Source organism: Onychostoma macrolepis, chromosome 14, assembly GCF_012432095.1.
Source record: "Onychostoma macrolepis isolate SWU-2019 chromosome 14, ASM1243209v1, whole genome shotgun sequence".
NCBI lineage: Eukaryota > Metazoa > Chordata > Actinopteri > Cypriniformes > Cyprinidae > Onychostoma > Onychostoma macrolepis.
This window is the reverse complement of record NC_081168.1, coordinates 25,288,261-25,312,608: the sequence shown is the minus strand read 5'-3', so window position 1 is coordinate 25,312,608 and position 24,348 is coordinate 25,288,261. Positions and strand designations below refer to the sequence as shown.

General features: G+C 37.5%; 2 protein-coding genes across 3 annotated transcripts in view; both read left to right on the top strand.

Moving 5' to 3' along the window:
* kdm3b (lysine (K)-specific demethylase 3B) overlaps positions 1–2,869 on the top strand; it is a 29,910-nt gene extending 27,041 nt beyond the window's left edge. The window contains 4 exon segments of the mRNA XM_058797301.1: positions 300–439; positions 613–789; positions 1,644–1,778; positions 1,902–2,869. Coding sequence (XP_058653284.1) covers positions 300–439; positions 613–789; positions 1,644–1,778; positions 1,902–1,982 — 533 coding nt within the window. The 3' untranslated portion in view covers positions 1,983–2,869.
* Positions 2,870–4,708: 1,839 nt separating this feature from the next.
* On the top strand, positions 4,709–23,988 carry reep2 (receptor accessory protein 2). 2 transcript variants are annotated; one of them, XM_058797316.1, is made up of 8 exons: positions 4,709–4,896; positions 7,362–7,434; positions 11,356–11,432; positions 11,639–11,759; positions 11,978–12,091; positions 13,726–13,873; positions 15,633–15,799; positions 21,485–23,988. In XM_058797316.1, exons 1-8 carry the CDS (start codon positions 4,865–4,867, stop codon positions 21,572–21,574), a joined length of 822 nt encoding a protein of 273 aa, XP_058653299.1. In that variant the 5' UTR covers positions 4,709–4,864; the 3' UTR covers positions 21,575–23,988. The 2 variants fall into 2 exon arrangements, with proteins under 2 accessions (XP_058653299.1, XP_058653298.1); XM_058797315.1 differs by having other exon boundaries at positions 21,482–23,988.
* Positions 23,989–24,348: the final 360 nt, after the last annotated feature.

Genomic DNA, 24,348 nt, shown 5'->3' with positions numbered 1-24,348 from the left:
TCAGACAAATTAATAGTGTTAACAGCAGTGTTAAATGTTTTGAATGAACATTCATTTTGACAGCCCTATTGCTTAGTAATTATAATCAGTTATTAAACTTTAAAATATTAAATATCAACTCTGTTTTGATGGTCATAGTGTAGTTGCGCAATGCTTGGAAACCCTGTGTAGAAACAAAAGAGGCTCTAACAATCAATATCTGTAGTTCAGCTCTAGTTCACGGTTTAATGAAAAAGATAAAGACATTTACGCAAGTTATGATTTGTGTGTGTTTACTGACCGACCTGTTATTACTGTAGAGGTGATGCAGACCATTGAAGAGGGAGATGTGGATGACATGACTAAGAGAAGAGTCTATGAAGCAAAGGAGAAACCTGGAGCTCTCTGGCACATCTACGCCGCCAAAGACGCAGAGAAGATCCGCGAGCTCCTGCGAAAGGTGAAAGGATGACTTTGACTGTTATTGCTTTAAGCAATAGTTTATCCCAAATAAAGACACTCATGTGTTTCCAAACAACATTTGACAACGTTTCAGATTTGGGCAGCGTTCTCTACTTTCTATGTTGTAAAACGCTATGAACGTCTAAATTTCAATTCACCTATTAATTGCAGGTTGGAGAGGAACAAGGTCAGGAGAACCCACCAGACCATGATCCTATCCATGACCAGAGCTGGTACCTGGACCAGACGCTGCGCCGCAGGCTGTACGAGGAGTATGGCGTTCAGGGCTGGTCCATTGTGCAGTTTTTGGGAGATGCCGTGTTTATCCCAGCTGGAGCGCCACATCAGGTTGGTTATTTAGATGATGTCCACCATCAGAGTTCAGTTCAAAATGATGTACTTGACACTAGGGGTGTTGAATATACACAGAAAAATAATACCTCAATAATAACTCTTGGATTTTGTGGATAACAATAATTAGACGGTATTTAGCCCAGTTTATTTTTGAGCTGGAACACATTATATATTTGATTTCTAGGGCATTTTCACCTTTAAGGACTTTTTTCTAATCTTAATAGATTATGCACCTCTTTTTTTAGGTTAAATTCTTACATTTAATCAATGAATTCAATTAGAATAGTAAGACACTATATTAGGCTGATACCAATCAAATAAAATAAATATAAACACAATCCATTTTTCACTGCATAAGAGGTGCATAAGCTCCATCTAAAGCATTATTTTGATATATTTACACTGCATTTACAATTGAATAATTATTTTTATAAGATGAGACTAAAACTGCCAGTTGGTAGCAGCAAGTCACTGCCTTAATAAATGAGTCAATGAGTCATTCATTTTACCAATTCATTCAAATTCAGAAACTTGTAATTGACAATACTAACATCTTATTAAACTTGTATAAAATCAGTATCACATTTGCAGTCGTGCAGAAATTTGGAAAGACAGCATTTGCTCATAATATTGCTTAATTGTATCATATACAAATATAAGACTAAAACTCGCACAGGGGCATTTTAATGGGCTTGATTGAAAGTGTGAACACTCAAAGCATGTTTTTATTTGTTTTTTGCAAAGTGACACATTGTTAAAACAACAATTAAGATATTATAGTAGACAATACATAATGCACACCCCTGCTTGACACACAAATACTCATTTTCTCATCTTGGTTTTCCCAGGTGCACAACCTGTACAGCTGTATCAAGGTCGCAGAGGACTTTGTTTCTCCTGAGCATGTGAAGCACTGTTTTAGACTGACGCAGGAGTTCCGCCACCTTTCCACCACTCACACTAACCATGAAGACAAGCTACAGGTACTTCTATATGTCATTGCAAACCTGATGTAACTAAATTTCAATCATTTTTGGTGAGCTGTGAGCATAAATGCTTGTCAAGCACTTTATTCTGGTATAATGTTGTATTTCCATCGTTCACAGGTGAAGAACATCATCTACCATGCCGTGAAGGATGCTGTGGGAACATTAAAAGCCCATGAGCCTAAACTAGGCCGCTCTTAGTTGTTGAACTGATGGTGAAGTCACAGAGAGATTGGGTCTCGGGGTGGGTGAGATTTGGATGAGGCCAGTGTGCTCGCAAAACAAGCTGTTTATAATGAAACGTCTCAGCGTTTTGGTAGGATGAAGATGCTGCTTCATCAGTGTTACAAAAGCGTTGTTTAGTTTTACAATCCTTTTCTCTGTATTTAAAAAGTCTGTTCTTTTTCTCAGCGTTTAGAATTTGTTGGACTGTTCAGAGAGTTGGTGAAATAAGCTGACATTAATCATTTAAAAGGCCTTCAACAAGGTTTCTTCATGATTTCTGTGAAAAAAAAAAAAAAAATGAGCACTGGGTTTCCTTCTTAGAGAACATTTATTTTGTGCTCTTCGATGAAGGAGAGCTTTTAGTTAAGATGGGGGGTCAACGGTAATTAAATTGATTTAAAAGATTCCCACCAACTTTTTCAGGAGAGATGGATAAGAACATGGAAGGGAACTAGACCAAAGTTTTTTATTTTTAGTTTTAAGTTCCTTTTTTTTTTTTTTGTCTTTTTGATGAAAACATGTTCTTTGCTTTTTTTGTAATATGCCATTTAGGTAATATTTCACTGACAACAAGCGTTAGACTGGCTTTGTGGAATGTCATTCAAGAATCAACATTTCCAGTTCTGCAGAACTACTGGTCATTAATATGTACCAATATATATATTGATCTTAGCAGTGTGTATTATTATTTTTTTTTTTTTCCTCCCCAAAATAAAGGTTTACAAGAAATGATTTGGCCCTGTTGTTTGGAAATTACACAATGAATTTCTTAGCTATCTATTTGTTTAATGCTTACTATTTTATTTTATAAGACATTTTGTGGTTCATGGATGACACTGCAATAAACTAAAGCTTTTGAAATATTGTCTGTTTACTCCGATTTTCTTGATGCATACTTTACCAACTTGCATGTTAGCATGTATGTGAAAACAATTCTATGGAAGTCAATGGGAACCCGCAACGGTTTACTTATACACATTCTTTAAAATGATATTTTTCTGCATTCAACATATTTTTAAGTATATATTATATTCCAGTGATACTGAATACATATTTGTCAGTTGCCAGACATGACTGACTATATCGCTGTGCAAATGAAATGAGACAAAATCATTTTCTCTTAATATATTATATAGTATAATAAAAAAAAGCTAATAGTGAAGATACAAGGGAGTGGCATGGCTGTAAATCATTTGTGAGAGGAACTTAGAATAGACTCGTCAAGCAAGGCTTCACAATTAATCTTCATTATGGTCAGTGTTGAGAAAACTCAAGAGTGTGAGTGTCCTGTCTGACTTACCTTCACCATACTGGAGTTAGAGACACTCCGAATGCTAACACGCTTGTCAGTGTGATGTCACTGAAATCGGATATAAACCTATATGGGTGCTGGTTACATGTGTATCTGGCTTTACGTGCCACCCTGGGCTTATAGGGTGACGGTATACTTTAGATTAGAGCTGGGGGGGGTTGGCATTCGGGACCCCAGGGGACATTGTGAAGCTGTAAATAGGGAGGTGCCTGCAAGGAGGGTCAGTAGAAAGCAGAGAATGTCCTAGAAAAGTTCAAAAAGAATGTTGGTTACGATCTAAGATGTTACTTTCCTGGTGTGTTTATTATTTAAATTAGCATTGAAGGTGATAAACATAAACGGGTAATACGAGAGTCTTAAGCCAAGATGCCAGACGCAACCGAGGCCTTCCAGCCCCACAAGACTGACCCTCTTCACCACGACCTACAGGACCTGAAACACAATTAGAAATTATACAAATTACACAAACATACTTCATAACAGGTAGCATAAGGTTATTGAAAAGTAACATTAAAAAGCAAATGCCCATTTGCTGATAATCAAACCAAACCAAGTCCAGCCCAGCAGCTCTATGATATGGTGACAGCGGGGATCTTGATTGGCCATGACTGTCAAAGCCACCTCGAGAGGAACTGGACTGGGATGGTCAGGCTAGAAGAAAGACCAATGTTTATGATGGTGAGATGGTAGTAGTTTCTCAAATAAGCATTTAGCTCAGTCTGTCTATTGAAATATCTGTACTCTGTTTTACATGAATCTAATATCTAAAATCTGATCTAAAGAGAGCAATATCAACCAAAAGCTTGCTTTAATCAACTATTATCTATAATATATTGCATACTCATATTAATTCTTCATTCAGGAGTTACTATTAAACTACTTTAAATTATAGTTTATCCTTATTAAAACATTTATCACTTGTGGTGGAAAAACTCATTTATCTGCATTTGTATAATGTGATGGTGGTGTGTGTAAATGATTAAGAGACTTTTTGATGTTCATGTTGATTTACCATCAGTACAGCTTCAGTGTCCTGCTCACCCTGAGCTTTGGAGGATTTGTGGGGAGAGAAACAACAGAATAAAGAGGCAAACCTCCGAAACCTGCTCTTTTTCTGCCTCTTCTTCTTGGTCTTGTCTCCTCTCTCTCCTCCTCGCCGACATCCACAGGCGTCTCGTCAGGACCATAGAGTGTATAAAAACAGGTCAGGACACACATGTATACAAATAAAAAATAAAAACCTCCCCAGAAAAAAGGCCATTTTCTCTCGAGGACGAAAAAGGTCAGGTGCTCAAGCCCCCTTTGATGTCTATGTGTGCACGTGCCTGAGGTGCAAAGATGTTATAGATGTCGCTGTCTCTTTAAGAGACGCGGGCTGACTGAGCGCATATGCAGCGGCTCCCCGTCATCCTCACGCACTGCTACACTGAGACACAGACACACAAGATCCGCTGGGATTCCTCTGATAATCAGCATCACTCCTGCGCTCGGAATGGAGATGTTGAATAATCGACTAAAATAAGGAAAAGTCCTCGCAGAGATCAAGATGGTGTCGTGGATCATTTCGCGGATGGTGGTGTGAGTGTTTATGCGGCGCGCGCGCGTGCGTGTGTGTTTGTGTTGCTGCGGATACATGACTCTTCTCAATGGAAATAGAAAATATTTCTGCTAATTTTGAATTAAAATGCTTTATTATTAATATTTAGAGGGATTTAAATGAATTCGGCTACTCTTATAAATTACACAAAGGGTTGAATTAATCAAACAAAGCGATGACTTCATCCAGACGAGGGTTCACCATTTGTGTTGCTTGTTCTGTGCGCGATTTTCACCTCAAGCCATATGCCCTATGTATGATATTGTGCCTTAATGTACCAAACACATCAGTAGAGAATAAGCAATATGGTTTTGGCTTAAAAACATCTCGGCAGGTTTTAAACATAACAGCTGTTGTGTATATTGCACCCATCACATCATCTTCTCTATATGCTGATGCCATCATACTTTCAAATGTCATATTTTAAATTACTAACTGAAACCAGTGACTTCTGAGATGAGTTGATGAGGGTTTTTCTGTAAGAAGGCCTGCATGCCTATCTGGTTTTTCCTTGCTGGTAATGTTACGTAATGTAAAGGAGGCCAATCTTGTCCATATGACTCACACATTTGTTGTGTTTGGGTCTCAGTTGGGTTCCTGGTGGGATTTACAGTCAGGTGACTTTGATTCGCATTGGATCATACCCAGTCTGCCAACTCGGATTACTAACTTCCTGATTCATTGATTGCATCAAATGCTCAGGCCTTGCTCCACAATGCATGCACAGGTCATATTATTCCAAGGACTGCTTGGACACAAATGGGAGAGGTTGAATTTGGTGTTATGACTTTGTTGGCCTGGATCTAGGCCATTAGAAACAAACATCAGGTATCATTATTGTGGTTTTGCTGAATCTCATGGAATGCTCTTTGCTGTGGCTTTAACTGTGGCGAGCAGATGCATTATGGGAGCCGGGCTAACAAATGGGACAGAGGGCATGTGGTCTGCCACGCGCCAGACTGCTTCGCTGTCCTCATGCTTCATTATGCATTACACACGGTGCACAGTCTATATGAACGTGCATTTACTGAATATAATGGTACATCCATGTTTTAAAGGCAAGACGCCCCAGATGAATAGGGTAAAATTAATGCAACTAATAGATATCACTATATTTCCCCATTGTCTTTAATTAAGAATTGCAAACTGTTTTTGTATTACGAGTTTTCTGAAATGGTATGTTTATATATGCAAATGAGGCATCTATCTAATTTAATATGCACTAATTTGCATACATTCCAGAAGATGAATTTGAACACATTCAAAAATTCGTTTTATTTTGTCGACATACTGTATTAGAGTCAAAAATCTTTACAGGGGGCATCTTGGATCTAATTTCATCTCTCCATAAATCAGCCAGAAAAATCCGTTGTGATTTTTGGGGAATTTTTTTATTTTTTAAAAATTAGGCAAATTGTATATAAACAACCTCATCTGTAAAAACCTTCAAAATATCGATAGGAATAAAACTGTAAATTTGGTGTATGTAAGCGCTGCTGAAATGGAGATTTTTGGCTCAGCGTATCAGAAAACACTCCTTTTAAGAAACTGGCCTTTAAACATATATTTGTAATTGAAATCTGCAGGTGCAAATGGATAAAGTGCAATAATTTTTGGAAAAATTTTTGGGGGAAAAATTAACAATTTTGGATGTTTTTTTTCCCCACTAGTTTCAAACACAATATTGTGTGGAAAGCCAAATAGGCCAAAATCTCTAAATTGAGCAGTCCATGAAAAAAACTGGTTTTGCCTGTAGTGTCTATAACCACAGAACACAGTTATTGGGACGCACTCATGCCAGCTGTCTGCAGTGCATTCAGTGGGTAGGTGTGGTCTGTCCCGTATCCTCCTGACATCCTCTGGATCTGCCATTGCAGAAGTGTCACATCAGCACAAAACAGCATGTTTGTGTGTGTGGGAGCGCGACTGAACGAGAGCATGTGTCCGAGTGCATGCTGCACATACGGGGCATCTGCGTCTTATCTGGTCCCTTGTGTGTACATCCGTCTCTGTGCGCTCCGACTCCCTTTCATAAATGATTCACTTTTAATGGCCCTCAGATTCAGAGTGTTTGCTTTCAGTAACGTCATCAGGCATGATTGTGTATGTACAGTAAAGCTAGTGTTGACTGGGATAAGTTTTATGGGTTTGCTTTTCACTAAAGTACAGCTCTGAATATTTTGATCAGCCACCAGTATATTGGATGTGTGATTCATAAACTGATTTATTGCTGTTCTGGTTGGATTTGAATGAACCGGAGATATCTATCCTACCTTTAACACTTACTGTAAATAGGCAGTCTCTTAAGTGTCATAATTGTGTGCTTTAACTTGAGGTAATGGTGCAAGTGAAATTGTGGATGCTGAAGTGAGTTGGTGTGATGGTAAGATGAGCTTGTCTGTGTCTGCTGGGTTGTGTGTTTAATCAGAGTCTTTTCTCTCTGCAGCCTGGCCTTCGGGACACTCTACCCAGCCTATTCCTCTTATAAGGCTGTGAAGACGAAAAACGTCAAGGAGTATGTGAGTATTTCAGTATGGCTTCAATTAGCCTGATATTTGACACTTTTGTGATGTTATAGTCAGCAGGATTGAATGTACTCCTCTTAATGTCTGGTTAATGGCAATTAATAAACAAAATCTAACACACACACACACATAATGTGTGTGTCTTTAAATAATTTACGATTGACCAACACAATTCACACACTAATACAGTGTAGTTACTTCCCGTGAATAGGGTAAAAAACAGCACTAAAAAAAAACTATATATATATATATAATTTAATTATTAGTGGTGTGAAAAAGTTTTTGCCCCCTTCCTGTTTTTTTTTTTTTTTTTTGTATTTGTCACACTTGAATGATTCTGATCATCAAACAAATTAATTACACAAAGATAACCTGAGTAAATACAAAATGCGGTTTTGAAATAATGATTTCATTTATTAAGGGGAAAAAGCTGTCAAAACCTGCCTGGCCCTACATGAAAAAGTAATTGCCCCCTAAATCCAAAAACTGGTTGTGGCACCCTTTGCAGCAATGAGTCTTTTACATCGCTGTGGAGGAATTTGGGCCCACTCTTCTTTGGAGAATTATTTAATTCAGCCACATTGGAGGGTTTTCGAGCATGAAAGGACTGTTTAAGGTCATCCCACAGCATCTCAATCAGATTTAAGTCCAGACTTTGATTTGGCCACTCCAAAACTTTCTGGTGTGTTTGGGATCATTTTCCTGCTGCAAGTGCGCTTGAGCTTGAGGTCACAACTGATGGCCGGACATTCTCCTTCAGGATTTTCTGATAGAGTGCAGAATTCATGGTTCCATCAATTATGGCAAGTCGTCCAGGTCCTAAAGCAGCCTCAGACCATCACACTACCACCACCATGTTTGACTGTTGGTATGATGTTCTTTTTATGAAATGCTGTGTTGGTTTTACGCCAGATGTAACAGGAAAACACCTTCCAAAAAGTTCAGCTTTTGTCGTATCAGTCCACAGAATATTTGCCCAAAAGTCTTGGGCATAATCAAGATGTTTTTTTGGCAAATGTGAGACAAGCCTTTGTGTTCTTTTTTGGTCAGCAATGGCTTTTGCCTTGGAACTCTCCCATGGATGCCGTTTTTGCCCAGTCTCTTTCTTATTGTTGAATCATAAACACTGACCTTAATTGAGGCAAATGAGGCCTGCAGTTCTTTAGATGTTGTTCTGGGTTCTTTTATGACCTCCTGGATGAGTCATCGTGGTGCTCTTGGAGTAATTTAGGTAGGCTGGCCACTCCTGGGAAGGTTCATTTTTCACGTAGGGCCAGGCAGGTTTGGACAGCTTTTTTCCCTTAATAAATGAAATCATCATTTAAAAACTGCATTTTGTATTTACTTGCATTATCTTTGTGTAATATTACAATTTGTTTGATGATCTGAATCTTTTAAGTGTGATTAAATATGCAAAAACAAAAACAGGAAGGGGGCAAAAACCATTTCACGTCACTGTGTATATGTGTATATACACACACATACACACATATGTGACCCTGGACCAGTCTTAAGTCGCTGGGGTATATTTGTAGCAATAGCCAAAAATACATTGTATGGGCCAAAATTATCGATTTTCTTTTATGCCAAAAATCATTAGGATAATAAGTAAAGATCATGTTCCATGAAGATATTTAGTAAATTTCTTACCGTAAATATATAAAAACTTTTTGATTAGTAATATGCATTGCTAAGAACTTCATTTGGACAACTTTAAAGGCGATTTTCTCAATATTTAAATTTTTTTTTTTTGCATCCAGATTTTCAGATAGTTGTATCTCGGCCAAATGTTGTCAAATTTGTCCTAACAAATCATACATCAATGGAAAGCTTATTTATTCAGCTTTCAGATGATGTATAAATCTCAATTTCGAAAAATTAACACTTAAGACCAGCATCACACACATAATATATACAGGTGCTGGTCATATAATTAGAATATCATCAAAAAGTTGATTTATTTCACTAATTCCATTCATAAAGTGAAACTTGTATATTATATTCATTCATTACACACAGACTGATATATTTCAAATGTTTATTTCTTTTAATTTTGATGATTAGAGCTTACAGCTCATGAAAGTCAAAAATCAGTATCTCAAAACATTAGAATATTACTTAAGACCAATACAAAGAAAGGATTTTTAGAAATCTTGGCCAACTGAAAAGTATGAAAATGAAAAGTATGAGCACGTACAGCACTCAATACTTAGTTGGGGCTCCTTTTGCCTGAATTACTGCAGCAATGCGGCGTGGCATGGAGTCGATCAGTCTGTGGCACTGCTCAGGTGTTATGAGAGCCCAGGTTGCTCTGATAGTGGCCTTCAGCTCATCTGCATTGTTGGGTCTGGTGTCTCTCATCTTCCTCTTGACAATACCCCATAGATTCTCTATGGGGTTCAGGTCAGGCGAGTTTGCTGGCCAATCAAGCACAGTAACACCATGGTCATTGAACCAGCTTTTGGTACCTTTGGCAGTGTGGGCAGGTGCCAAGTCCTGCTGGAAAATGAAATCAGCATCTCCATAAAGCTTGTCAACAGAAGGAAGCATGAAGTGCTCTAAAATGTCCTGGTAGATGGCTGCGTTGACTGTGGACATCAGAAAACACAGTGGACCAACACCAGCAGATGACATGGCAGCCCAAATCATCACTGACTGTGGAAACTTCACACTGGACTTCAAGCAACATGGATTCTGTGCCTCTCCACTCTTCCTTCAGACTCTGGGACCTTGATTTCCAAATGAAATGTAAAATTTACTTTCATCTGAAAAGAGGACTTTGGACCACTGAGCAACAGTCCAGTTCTTTTTCTCCACAGCCCAGTTAAGATGCTTCTGACGTTGTCTCTGGTTCAGAAGTGGCTTGATAGCCCTTTTCCTGAAGACGTCCGAGCGTGGTGACTCTTGATGCACTGACTCCAGCTTCAGTTCTCTGCTTGTGAAGCTCTCACAAGTGTTTGAATCGGCTTTGCTTGACTGTATTCTCAAGCTTACGGTCATCCCTGTTGCTTGTGCACCTTTTCCTACCCAAATTTTTCCTTCCAGTCAACTTTGCATTTAATATGCTTTGATACAGCACTCTGTAAAGAGCCACACCTTTCAATAATGATCCTCTGTGACTTACCCTCTTTGTGGAGGGTGTCAATGTTCGTCTTCTGGATCATTGCCAAGTCAGCAGTCTTCCCCATTATTGTGGTTTCAAAGAACAAGAGATACCCAGAATTTATACTGTAGGGATGGTCATTTATTCAAACTCAAATGTAAATATTCTAATATTTTGAGATGCTGATTTTTGACTTTCATGAGCTGTAAGCTCTAATCATCAAAATTAAAAGAAATAAACATTTGAAATATATCAGTCTGTGCGTAATGAATGAATATAATATACAAGTTTCACTTTTTGAATGGAATTAGTAAAATAAATCAACTTTTTGATGATATTCTAATTATATGACCAGCACCTGTATATGTATGTATGTGTGTTATCTTGGAGTCTCAGGTTACTGGTTGCTATGGAAACCACTAGGGCAGCAGTTTGCTCCCTCAGACACCGTTATTAGCATCTCTCATCTGTATTATAAAGAGCACCGCCTTCCATTCATTTAGAGATGTTTAGTAATGACAGTTTGGACATTGTATAACCTTTTATTCTTCTATTGTCTTATGGAGATGAATTTATAAATGCAAAAGGAGTTTTAGATGACCATAGTGATGTGTCCTATGATAATTACCCAATTGGGTATTAATCTGATTGGCAGTACAGATGGAGACATAACTGGCAGTGTAGTGTTTTTTTATAAACAGTCATGCATAACACACAAGGCTATATTCAGCAAGAACATGTGACCTGATGCGTGCTGATGTCATGCACACACGTGCTTGATTTATAACATCTGTGTGTGTTTCCATCCTCAGGTGAAATGGATGATGTACTGGATAGTGTTTGCGTTATTTACAACAGCAGAGACGATCACAGATATGCTTCTCTCTTGGTCAGTCAATTGTTAATAAAGTTTTTAGACTATTTCAAATATATTTGTTATTGTGCTATATACATTTGATTTTGTACAAATTCTAAGGAAGTTTTTTTTTTTTAATAAGCTACACATTTATCATCTTTATCCCTATTATTAATGATTATTTATTTAATGTAACTTTTATTGTATTAATTGTTAAATGTTGACCTCCCATTTTCCAGGTTTCCGTTTTATTTTGAGCTAAAGATTGCCTTTGTGATCTGGTTGTTGTCCCCGTACACCAAAGGCTCCAGTGTGCTGTACCGCAAGTTTGTGCACCCCACGCTCTCCAATAAAGAAAAGGTACCGATATAACTTGCCCCATTGAATGCAATCAAACTATTGGTAAAGATGACTCATTTAGTTTTTCTTTTTTTCCCCATAAATTTAAATCACATTTTTGGGATCTTCAAACTGGTTTGCAAAAATTGTTCTGAAACAGGTTTCCTTAACACTCCACCAATCAGAGAGTTGAGGCAGAGTAATGGATTTGTCATGCATGATGTATATGTGTGTTACAGGAAATTGATGAGTACATAACCCAGGCCAAAGACCGCAGTTATGAGACCATGATGCGGTTTGGGAAGAGAGGACTCAATATTGCTGCCACTGCAGCAGTTACAGCCGCCACAAAGGTGAAATCACTGTGTGTTAGATGAAGTATGTATTTGTGGATCAGGGCTCAAAATTAATTTTGCTAAAATAATAAAAATAATAATAAACTGTAAAAACAGTAAGATTGTGAAATATTACTACAATTTCAAATAATTATTTTCTGTTTGAATATATTTCAAAATGTAATTTATTCCTGTGATACAAATCTAAATTTTCAGCATCATTACTCTAGTCTTCAGAGTCACATGATCAGGCCTGGCGCCAGACTTTACAATAATTCATTAACACTTAAATTAAACAGAAAAGCAAGCAGGTGCATGATTTGGCATGGCAGCCAATACAAATAATTAATAACCGTTTCCTTACCTAAATCCTGCGTTTGGACCAGGCTCGGTTGCAGAATCACAAAACACATTTGTGCTTCTGAAATTATTATCTTGATCTAGTCAGTAGTTAGCTATCTCTATGTCGTACGTGGTTGCTTGTCAAGCATGAAAAAAGTTTTATTTAAATTCTGAATATATTATCATATACAGCATGCAAAGAGCTCTCCCTTTAAATTTATTAAAAACTGTCACTCATTCATCACGATCTTACAAAGTTCCGTTTAAACCAATGAATGTGACCACACAATGAAACTTTGTTTTTTTTTATTTATTGATTTTTTTTAATGAAGTTACGAGCATGATAGAACTCGGCGCTGGACAAAAAGCGACGAGTGCGTGGAATACAACCTAAACACCTTTGATTGGCCATTGCGTTGTAGAAATCAACAAACAGGTCTGTGATTGGCTACTTTGCTCCCCTCTGCGAAAATGCATTGTAAAATCATTTGACGCTTTCCAAAGCAGAAGATACACTGGATTGTTTGCCAAATCTATTTCGTTATGCTATTATTATGAAGAAAACAGATCCTAGACCAGGAGTTATGGGCAGTTTTTCCATCTAAAAGTGATCAGTTAGACTATTTTACACTGAGTTAGACTATTATACATGCTAAACTAAAGTCCGGCCGTCCCCCTCGGTCCGGAGGGGGGGCAAAGGGATGTCCCCCTCTGGCGCCGGGCCTGCACATGATCCTTCAGAAATCATTCTAATATTCTGATATATATATTCACATTTCTTATTTTATTATCAATGTTAAAAGCAGTTGTGCTGCTTAATATTTTTGTAGATTTAGGATTATTTGACAAATAGAATAATAAGACATTATAAATGTCTTTACTGACACTTTTGAACAATTTAAAGTGTCCTTAATAAAGTATTAATTTTGAACAATGGTGAATAATTACATGGGGGGGGGAAAAAAAAGAAAATAAACCTTTGTTTTTGTGGTGGCGCCAATGGAAATATATTCAGGGTAAGTAAAGTTCTGACCTACTTACTGGTCCAGCATAAAAAAAAGGTGCCATTGTGAAGAGCAGATTTTTATTTATTTTTTTCTTTTGCATATTGTGTAACGTTGAGAAAGAAACATCTATATATATATATATATATATATTTTGCAAAGCGTAGGGCAGGGTCACTGTTCAATACACATTTGTCTTTTATTCAAACTGTGCAAAGAACTTTATTGTCATATGTGCTGTATAATTGTGATGTGCCTTGAATAGGATTATGCAATGGTAATATCTTTTGTGTTATTGAACTGCAGGGTCAGGGTGTGTTATCAGAGAAGCTGCGCAGTTTCAGCATGCAGGATCTGACTTTGATTCAGAACGAAGACGAGCTGCTGCTGGACACCACAGACGACACACACACTGCCGCCACGCTACCTCGGGCTAAAACAGTCACACGCACAGGTAACTTGCACACACGGCTGCCGTCCTAACAGAATAAAACCTAATAGGCTGCATTCCCACAGTGCTTTCAACAACCATATTTACTAACAGGTGTGACTCCCTAAATCTAATCCTCTACATACAGACAAGTGGGGATTGAAAATTAACCACAGGGAAGTAACCAAAGTAAATCTGCTTCTTTAAAGCCTGTAACTATAGTGACAGATCACTCTAGTAAATATCACTTTGAATACAGCTCATATTTATAATGGTCTATCCTGTTCAAACACACACAGGCAGGTCAGTGAGGTGTGTGTGTGTGTTTGCTGACTCATTGAAAGCCTCTCTGCAGGCGGCCATTGTCTCGGCCTGTTTATAATGCTGATGCTGATGTGACCAGCATGTGATTCAGCTGCCTACTGGCTGAGACTGAGAGACAGGAGGGGTCGATCTGCTGGGGTTTGTTCATGTGCAACTGCACACTGTTTTCCATTTGTTGGATGAGTTTCAGCGCTCATTTATGCGGTTCAGGACAAGTGCCGAGTTTGACCTTTTCAAATACCGTGACGTCACGAGACTTGCAAGTCGCTGAAGGTCATGACCCTCGTGTGAGGCTTTACAGCAAACAAAAGAAAGTCTGTGGTAGAATCACTACAGAGAGGTGATCATTTCAATAATGAGACGTGTAGTGATTTTATTAGGCTATAGAGCTCCTTCATTGAATTACAGAGCGTCAAACATACATTGTGAATGGACAAGCAAAAGGCTCTTCTAAAGAAGTCTTTGTGTTTCAGGCTTTGAATGAGGCCTGGCAAGCTTTAAATGCCAGAGAGAGTCTGTTCACACCGCAATGCCAGAGAGCCAGTGATCACACCGCAAGACAAATTTGATGCTTGTATTTGATTTGGTTGATTAATTTTATTTCATTCACATGACCTTAATGTGACTTGTATTAGATACTGGTCTAAACAGGCCAAGATCTAAACTTTTTATTGTCTTGTAACAAAAATTTCCTAATATCACTTCATTGATATAAAATTTAATAGGCCTAAACTGTTACAGAACACAAAACATATTCTCTTAATTTAAGTGAACCTAAAACAATCTTCAAATAAACCCATTATAATAAATGTCATATTTAGCTGTGCTTTTAATGTATTGTGCAATCTATAGAAATATAATGATGTTTCTGTCTCTGTCAATATCAGCTCTCTCTGTTTGAATTTTTTTTCCCCAGGTTTTTTTGTGCATTTATTTTGACAATAAGTAGGAAAATCAACAGAGATTGTAAGCAGCTCACAGATAGCATGATCATGTATTGTAACGCCAGGCAAATGATGTAGAGAAAATGATACTGGCATAGCTACTTAAGGAAGGGGGAAATAAAACAACAGATGCTGCTTTAGTTGTATTAATGAACACGTTATTTTTGACAGCCCTAATATTGTGTTGTTTCTGACAATTTTTTTTTTGTCTTCCAATTTTATTTTTATTTTTATAAAGCTTTACATTTTAAAATATATCAAAGTGGCCCGATCTAAACTGAAAATGTCTGCAGGTTGGGTGAAAAATCTAAAATATGCCTTGAGCGACATTTCAGCTGTGGTGAAAATGTAGCCTTAGAGACCTACTCAAAATCTGGCTGTTCAAATAATTTCTCAAATTAATACAAAGCTAATAGCAACATGTCACATTTCAATCTAGAAGGGAAAAAAATCAGTATAGCACGTTGCGGAGTAGAAAGAAATATGTCTAAACTGTTTATTATTATTTTCTTCAGTTCGTGCCACACCCATACCGGCTGACACCGAATCACAGCACAGCTCTCGCTCTGATGACCAGTCAGATTGTAGGACGGAGCATTCAGATGAAGATGCAGCAGATAAGGCCCCCAAACGCACCCCAAGCGTCAGAGCAGCCAAGAAACCAGCCGCTGCCAAGACAGAGGTACACAATTCATTTGCTGTTTCTTCCCCCACACTTTTTTTTTTTTACTTATAGGCGTTCACTGATTAGACAAGAATGATGTGTTTAGACTTTTTAAGTGTACAGTATTACAGTGTGTTATAAAACCGGCAAGGGTGGAAGTATGAGAAAATGGACAGATATCTTGACAGTGTCCTATACTTCGTTTTCCCTCAGAGCAAACTGTATAATTTAAAGTGCCCCTATTATGGATTTTTGAATTACTGATTTTGAATTTTTGATTATTACCTTTCATGCAGTGTAATACAGCTCTAAGTGAATGAAAACATCCTGCAAAGTTTTAAATCTGAAAGTGCACTGTGAATAATGTTATTGTCTCTGAAAATAAAGAGTCGACTCTGAATCATTTAAACGAGTCATTTTTAAAACGAATCCCAAGCCGTTTCATGTTGATGTCAACATGAAATATTAGAATATTGCCCGCCCACTTGTTGCGCGTGCAGACCTGGGAAAACTTCACCATCAGTCGATTTTCACATTGGTCTGAATGAAAATGCAAATTCATTCTTTGCCACTAGGTGCCGCTTTTGGAGCGGTAAAATAGCTGTTTCCCCAGTAACGCCGGACACAAAGCAGCACCTCGCTCACAAACGCTGCTTCATAGGCGGAGCGTATGTAAGGCTGGGGAAGGCAAAAATGCCCCTGCACAAACAAATTAAATCTATTACGTCTGTTGCTAACAAAGTGAAAATGAATAGACCATGTCGATTGTGGCATTAAATTAAGATTTGCTCATGTTGCACCGTATTTAATTTTAGGCGTTTTTAAAGTGTTGCGCATTTTAACTAATCGCACACAATTCTGTTGAGCTTAAGAATGCAATGGCCAATCAGAGGCGTTCAGATGAGTCCTCGATGAAACTCATCAGTTTTGTTGACTGCGCGTGTGTTCGCTGACTGTATTCCGTGAATTCTCTCATCATAAACAACAAAGCGCAGATGTACATACAATGTTTACACTGTGAAATAAATCTCTTACTTACAGTTTCAGTGATTACGATAGTTTTGTTTTGAGAGAGAGAGAGTGCTTAAACTCGCGATAGATCAAAGTTAGTGATGTCACTTTCTATATATAATTTATTCGCTGTTTGAATAACCGTGGAAAGGAAACGTTATATAATTATCAATTTCAAATGTTTTTATTAAATTGTAATCACGTTAAATACAAATTCAGTCGCATTAAACATATTTTATTAGCCTACGTGACACACATGTCTGGTTATTGCCTAAAAAGATGCGTTTATGATGTTTAATAGCCTACATTTGGCTGCTTTTAGCCTTACCCTGGAGTTGGTTCACCCTCCGCCTATGCGCTGATTTATCAGGCATTACAAGCTGATGAAATGGAAATGAAATCGACCAATCACCGCAGATTAGAGTGACGCAAAGGAGGGGTTTGGAAAAATGAATCGTTGAGCGAATCGTTTGGGAGTCGTTCAGCAAACAAGGTAAAAATAAATGCATATTGAAAACAATGAAAGTGTTTTTTGACCTTGCATGCATGTCAACCTGTTGTTGGGGACTCCCAAAACCAAAATATTAACCTTTCATAACCCTTAATAGGGGCACTTTAAAATACGTGGTTTTGTTGTGACAGTTGGGGCTGTTTAGCATTTGTTGATTGTGGCTGGAAGATTCAGTATTCAGGAAAGCAGAAATGTTTATAACAAATAGAACATCGTCCATTATTTGCCTGTACCTTTCCCTAATACATTTCTTTCTTTCCTGAGGGATTTACTCAAAAAAAAATAAAAAAATAAAATAAAAAGTAAAGTAAAACAACTGGCATGTTTTTTTTGTTTTGTTTTTTCATTGAACACAAAAGACAGGTTGAGCAGAATGTTAATGTTGCGCTCTTTCTACAAAATTCTACAAAAAACATTTAAAGCTGCAGTCTGTAAATTTTGCCTCTTTGTTGCCATCTCTGTTTGAAACCTGCAATTGCAGTTATTTGCGGAATTATCTTTTTTATGTGGGTTGTGCATCGGCACGGCTCCTCAATGTGGATGAATCTGTTTTGAGGAGTTTGTGTGGCTGTCAGCCACCACACCGGTGTGGATATTCTCTGTACATAGGAATCATAGATTCTACGTCTTGAAAGTGTGACCCAAATAAGAATTTTCACCGGATATTGTCATCTGAACAAGTAAGTAACAGGTCTGCCACTTTTGTTCTGACCAACTGAGGAAAAAAGCATTACAATAAATTGCGTTACAAATGGTGATTTTAAATCTTACGATCAGTTAGCTCATATCACATCAAACTGTGCAAATTATTATTATTGTTATACTTTGTTCTCAAAATGTTAATGTTAACAACATCAGCATTGCATGACTATGTGTATGTGGTGTGTATTAGCGTTACATATAGGTTTCAATTACCCGTTTTCTTCTATTCTAATTTCAGTCACATGTGTTTAATAAACATATAATACTTTCTGGATTACAATTCTCCTTCAAAATCAGTTTTATTATTCCAGCTGCTGTGAGGAAAAGGCTATAAATGATCCGCCACCTGCAGCATCCTCACATGCGATATAGCCTACTAGCCGGGACTACTCCTTTGTTTATAGACGTGATATAATGACGGAGCAGTATGCTTGAATTTCCCACAAATTCCTACCAGCACCACTCAAATTAGAAAACATTATTATAAGCTTACCGTTGTGAATTGGGCTTAGGTAAGGCAGTAGTTTTGAACATTGGCTTGTTATGTACTTGCTCAAAAATTGATTTCGGATAATTTTTAACCAAAAAAAAAATTTACGGACTGCAGCTTTAATTTGGCCTATACATCTTGTGCGCTGTATTCCATTGTAAGTCTTCTAAAGCAATGTGGAGAATTCTGAAACTGCTGAAATAAGACACAGTAAAATATTGCATAGATGTTTTATTTGCCCACAATTCAGAAATTTTGTCACTAGTAGTTTGTAATAGGTGTTTACCAAATTAAAAACTCTGAAGAGTTCTCTGAAATGAAGTGCATCCAGAAAGCATTCAGACCCCTTAATTTATTTTTCAAATTTTATGTTGCAGCCTTGTGCTAAAATGCTTTAAATTATTTTTTCAGTCTACACTCCGCATTCCATAATGGCAAAGCAAAAATAAGATTTGTGATAAGCTCAGGTGCATCCCATTTCTCCAGATCTTTGAGAGATTTCTATATTGGAGTAAATCTGTGGCAAATTAAATGAATTGGAATAATTATATTAATTGGAATGAAATGGAAAGGCACAAAACTGTCGTGAGACAGCTCAGAGACAGGACTGTGTTGAGGCACAGATCTGGGGAAGACTACAAAAAAAAATTCTGCTGCATTGAAGGTTCTCAAGAACACAGTGGCCTCCATAATTCTTAAAGGTCAGAAGTTTGGAAAAACCAAGCTGAGCTATTGGAGGATAAGAGTAAGACCAAAGTATACTTTTTTTTTTTTTTATGCGTACGTTAGCGTAAATTGCCAAATTGCAATACCTCTCCTGGCCTAACGGGGTCAGTGCTTGCGCAATTTTTCGCCACGAGTTAAAACCCATATGAATATCTTTGTATTCTTTCATGCTACAGTTATACAAATGAAGATATTTTCTAACCTCTTCGCACAATCTCTCGTCTATGTAGGCCTCCATTATCGCTGTAGCTAACCCCGCATTCAGGTTTGTTCTGTTTATGCAGTTTTTCTTCGCCTACCTTGTGAATTGATTCCCTTCACCTGCCACCTTGCAGATAAACGAATTACTGCAAGAGTTAAATGTGCATGTGCGACCTGCACATACAAAACTGACCGCCAAACCATATTGCAAAAACAAGCCACATTGTGGGCTTTCCTGGAGTTGTTGGAGCCATTGATTGAACTCATGTTCACATCATTGCTCCAACTGTAAATGAGGAGACATAACAATAGAAAACACAGCATCAGTAATAATTTGTGATAATTTTGCACAATGCAAAGAATACATATTAAATACATTTAAATATTAAAATATTTCAGTGTCTTAATTAAATGATTTTATTATAGTTGCATTAAATGATTGGTCTTGTAGCTGGTGAGACTTCACATGAGCAGGCTCACTATTGGCTGATTCAGAGGTTGAGGTCAGCCATTTTGTGTTGACATCATTGTAGTCCTTAGTTCACAACACTTAAGCGTCACCTCAGTCAACACTTTAATATCAGTCTTGGACTTTACTGAAAGTTGCTTTTAGCTTCTTTATAAAAGTCCCCTACTCTTAGAAAAGTCCTACTTTTTACTAAGAATTTTTTGACACTTAAGTCAAAGCTTAAGACTATTCTTAAGAGCATTTCTGAGAAGTTTTATACATATGGGCCCTGGTCCAGAGGAGTCAGGACCTCAGACTGCTGAGGGTTCACCTTCCAACTGGACAGTGAACTTAAGCACACGCAGCAAAGAAAATGCAAGAGTGCCTTAAGGAGAACTCTGTTAATGTCCTAGTCATGGGACATTCAGTCAAACATCCAATCAAACATCTCTGGAGAGACCTGAAAATAGCTGTCTTCAAATGGCCTCCATCCAACCTGACAGAGCTCGAGATGGTCTGCAGAGAAGATTGGCAGAAATTTGCCAAATTGAGAGATACAGAGCTTGTGGCATCATGCCTAACCAGACATCAGGCTGTAATCTCTGCCAAAGGTGCTTCAACTACGTACTGAGTTAAGTTTATTATGAATACATGAAGACATTTTATATGGAGCCCCAGACATGACATGCAGGGAAAAAATATTTATATCATGGCCACAAATTCCACCAATTAATTCCCACAATTTAGTAATACGTCAGCACGATTTACTAATTCATCTCCTCGTTTTAAGTAAATAATGAGTACAATTTAGCAATTTGTTACCTTGTTTTAAGCACATCATGTACACAATTTATTAATTAATTCCCTCATTTTAAGTAATTTGTGAGCACCATTTAGGCCTACTAATGTATTACTTTGTTTCATGAAAATCCATTCTGTTTGTTGAATGATTTGTGAATAGCCTATTGCACCCTCTTTGGCAACAGACTATATCCCCATCACAGTCCTCTTATACTTTATTCATAACCGCAACAAGTGGCCTTTTCTCAATTCGCAAAGAATTAGTGAAACATACTCATGATTCTACTAAAATGTGGCAACGAATTAGTAAATTGTGCTGGCGTATTAATAAGTCGTGGGAATGAATTGTTCACTCGTGCCAACAACATAAATATTTTTTTTTCCTGCATGTCATGCCCAAGGTTCAGTCATTTCAATAGGAATTCATGTGATTTTGGAATTTTGTGTAAAGGTGAGAATTCCACATGCAATTTATTTATTTATTTTCATTTTGTACCATGGACTGCTAAATTTCACTGCGGTTTCACTAATGTGCACCTCAAGGCTGCAGCATAGTATAATGTAGGCATCTGAACACTTTCTGAATGCACTTACTTCAGTCTGTTACATCAGCCCGCATGAATGTAAACCAGAATGAGAGATTCCTGTTTATTTTCTGTATACACATTTTTCCTTCGAGTGTTTTGCTGTCATGAGCCCATGCCTTTCATCCAGTTGCTTGAGAAGATCTTGTTATAACTGTAAAAGGTTTTAATACTCATCCTCTTTTCTTTGTTTTTCTTTACCACCATATCCTACTGTCATCCCCAGCAGACCACCAAGACAGTGAAGAAACCGGCAAAGAAGAAAACCACCACCACCACCACCACCACCACGGCCAACAACAATGCTGAATTACCATGAGTCACACTGCGTTTATCCATCCCTGGACAACACGCACACATTCACGTGCTTTCCCATACTAACATTAGTGCTCTTCGCTTTTACAGATACGTTCTTACAACTGCAGATACACATAAACTAAGATGCATCGCCTGAGGCTGTTTTTATCTAGTAGGTTTATTGCGGTGAAGAAGTTAAGACGTCTGGCTTCATGCATTAATTTTCTCTGTTATCACTTCCGTGCTTGTGTTTCTTGTCTTTTTCTCTGTAGGCCTTAATATGTTCAAAAGCATGAGATCAGAAAGCAGTGCCTGCACATGATCATATATCAACACATCTGAGCCCACTGTTTCTTATAACCACAGAATCCATACCAGAGCTTCATGTTTTCCATTATAGAGGCCAATTCTCCTTTTTTTAGCATGTAGGACACACACTATGGGACGAACAAGAATCGGGAACAGAAAAGTCGGGCTATTAAATGAATAGACTTGATATACAGCGTCCGTGGAGAGTTCTGGAGGTGCCCAGAGCGATTCCGTTCTCATTCAAGGTCACCAAACATCTCAAGCCCAAGATTTGTTGTGAATATTCATGATCAAAGAGGTCAGATGTCTACTGGAAGCTGCAGGCACTCAAACGCTCTCGCCGTTAATAGGGCTTTTGTCAGCTGGGGCTGGAGGCGTTCGGCGCACATAAGCTGTCCCTTGTGCTAATTTTACATTTGTGTAGCGTGATGTTACACATTTTGCTCATTATAAGAGATTTATACAAGCGGTAGATGAGCTGGCAGGTGTCATCTGGTGTTTTGGTAGGGCGCAAGATGAAAACAGAATCACATGTTGGCCAGTAAAGGACAAGATCCCTCTGTCTTGAGTAATCGGTTTCTAAAGACTGAAGTTTATAGTCGGTTCTTGGCTTTCTGTTGTTGTGGCTTGCTTAGTGAACTCAAATATTCCATATCAGTTTGTAATAAAGTATTGAACAGACTCGGTTAGCGCAACGCAAAGCATCCACTGAGAGTTGGCAGATGATTCATTGTGGCGAAATGGTGAACCCTTGTTGAAAATCATCTTAAAAGGTGCTTTTGGAAAATATGCTGGCTTAAAACCCTCTGGTCCTTTTTTAAAACACTTTTCTTTCTTTTTTTAAATTGGATCCTGTGAACAAAGTTCATTTGAAACTGCATGTAGTTCTAAATCCAGATGTGGGCAGTTGTGTTTTCCAGCACAGCTGTTCGGAGTTGAAGAATCTCCTGATCTTAACTTCAACTGCAGTTTGAAGTACTGTGTTTTGCATTACGACATGCAATACTACTGAGAGCTGTTAGGGGACGCTGCTGTACAGGAAAAGAGCACAGTGCTCTTCCTGACAGATTGAATGATTACACATGGATGGGGAGCTGTTTTGAATTATAATGTATTTAAATCAGTCTGTTAATTAGCTGAAATTTTCCTGAAACATGTTCATTTGTATAATACTATTGACTGTACAAAATGTCTGCCTTAATTTAATAGGCTTTTTAGGTTAAACATTTATTTTTGAAGTTTACATTGAGTTTGTCACTTCAGTAGGGTACGATGTACAGAAACTTTTTTTTTTTTTTTTTGTAAAAGTGCTGTTTGTTTTGTGCGTATTTGTGATGTTTTAATTCACGAGTTTCTGTCTTCTCTCTGCCTTTTTTTTTTTTTTTTTGCATAAACTAGTCATAGGCTATTTGGTCTTGGAAAGAAAAGTGGACAGTTGCTTGTGAGAAGGACTGATTATCATTTTACAGTTCATTTTAACAGTGCAGAACATATGTCAGTCTTACATTTAGTAGTTATTAGCAGATAGATGTTTCTGTAGAAACACACGGTTTAGAAATAACATGCGGTGAACATGCAGGTCTGTCGTCATGACACATTGCTGTCTTAACTATCATGATCTTTAATTCAGTGTTGCTGATTGGCAACTTGACATTTTCTGTGTCTCAGTCTCTTGAGTAATTCAGTTTTTAAAAAGAATCTTTATTTGAGATCTTTTTTTCTTTTAATTAAATGCTAGTGTGGTTGATGTTCACCAACCCACACAAAAAATGACAAGTCAGACTCACTTCTCATTCTTTCTTTGTTCCATACTGTTTTTCGCTTCTTTACCCCCTTTGTTCAGTATTTCTTTTTTGCATAAATAAAAATGACAGTAACATTCACCAAGGCACACAGAGTGAGACATGACAAATTGAACATTTTTTTTTTCTTTTATATTTTCTGTAATGTGTTGCAAATTGGTATTATTGCATATAAAGATTTGAACTGTGAGAGAGTAGTCAACATCAATATATTGTTTGTGCCAATTCTCAATGCTCTTAATATATTAAAAGAATGAAAAAGAGAAATTGCTGCTAAATGTGTACTAACTGACCTTGAATTATTATTCAATAAAATGCAATTACATACCTAATGGATTATTCATTTAATTGTCATTTAGTACCTAGTTTTAACCAATTCTGATTCTTTTTCTTCTTTTTTTTTCTTTTTTTTTAACTCTGTTCATCAGAAAGAGGATACCAGGTGAAATGTACTAGGCAATTGTATCTGGCAAACCTCCAGCAGAGCTCCATTCTTTATTTATTACTCCAGTGGTTTTGAGGGACATCATAAAGATGTTTCATTTTGCTTCTTATGTCTTCTTATAAAGTTATAGAATACCCTTATCCCCTCTGTACAAGAGTAATAACTGCAACCTTTAGCTGCATGAACAGCAACAGCAATAATTCAATATCTGCCTTCAGTTTTTCACTGGAGGATAAAGAA

What these genes read in the sequence shown, in the direction of transcription:
- reep2 (XM_058797315.1), top strand. Translation starts at nt 4,865, where the DNA reads ATGGTGTCGTGGATCATTTCGCGGATGGTGGT. An exon ending in CAGTTACAGCCGCCACAAAG is followed by an intron (nt 12,092 to 13,725) that starts GTGAAATCACTG and finishes ATTGAACTGCAG; the next exon opens with GGTCAGGGTGTGTTATCAGA. An exon ending in TAAAACAGTCACACGCACAG is followed by an intron (nt 13,874 to 15,632) that starts GTAACTTGCACA and finishes TATTTTCTTCAG; the next exon opens with TTCGTGCCACACCCATACCG.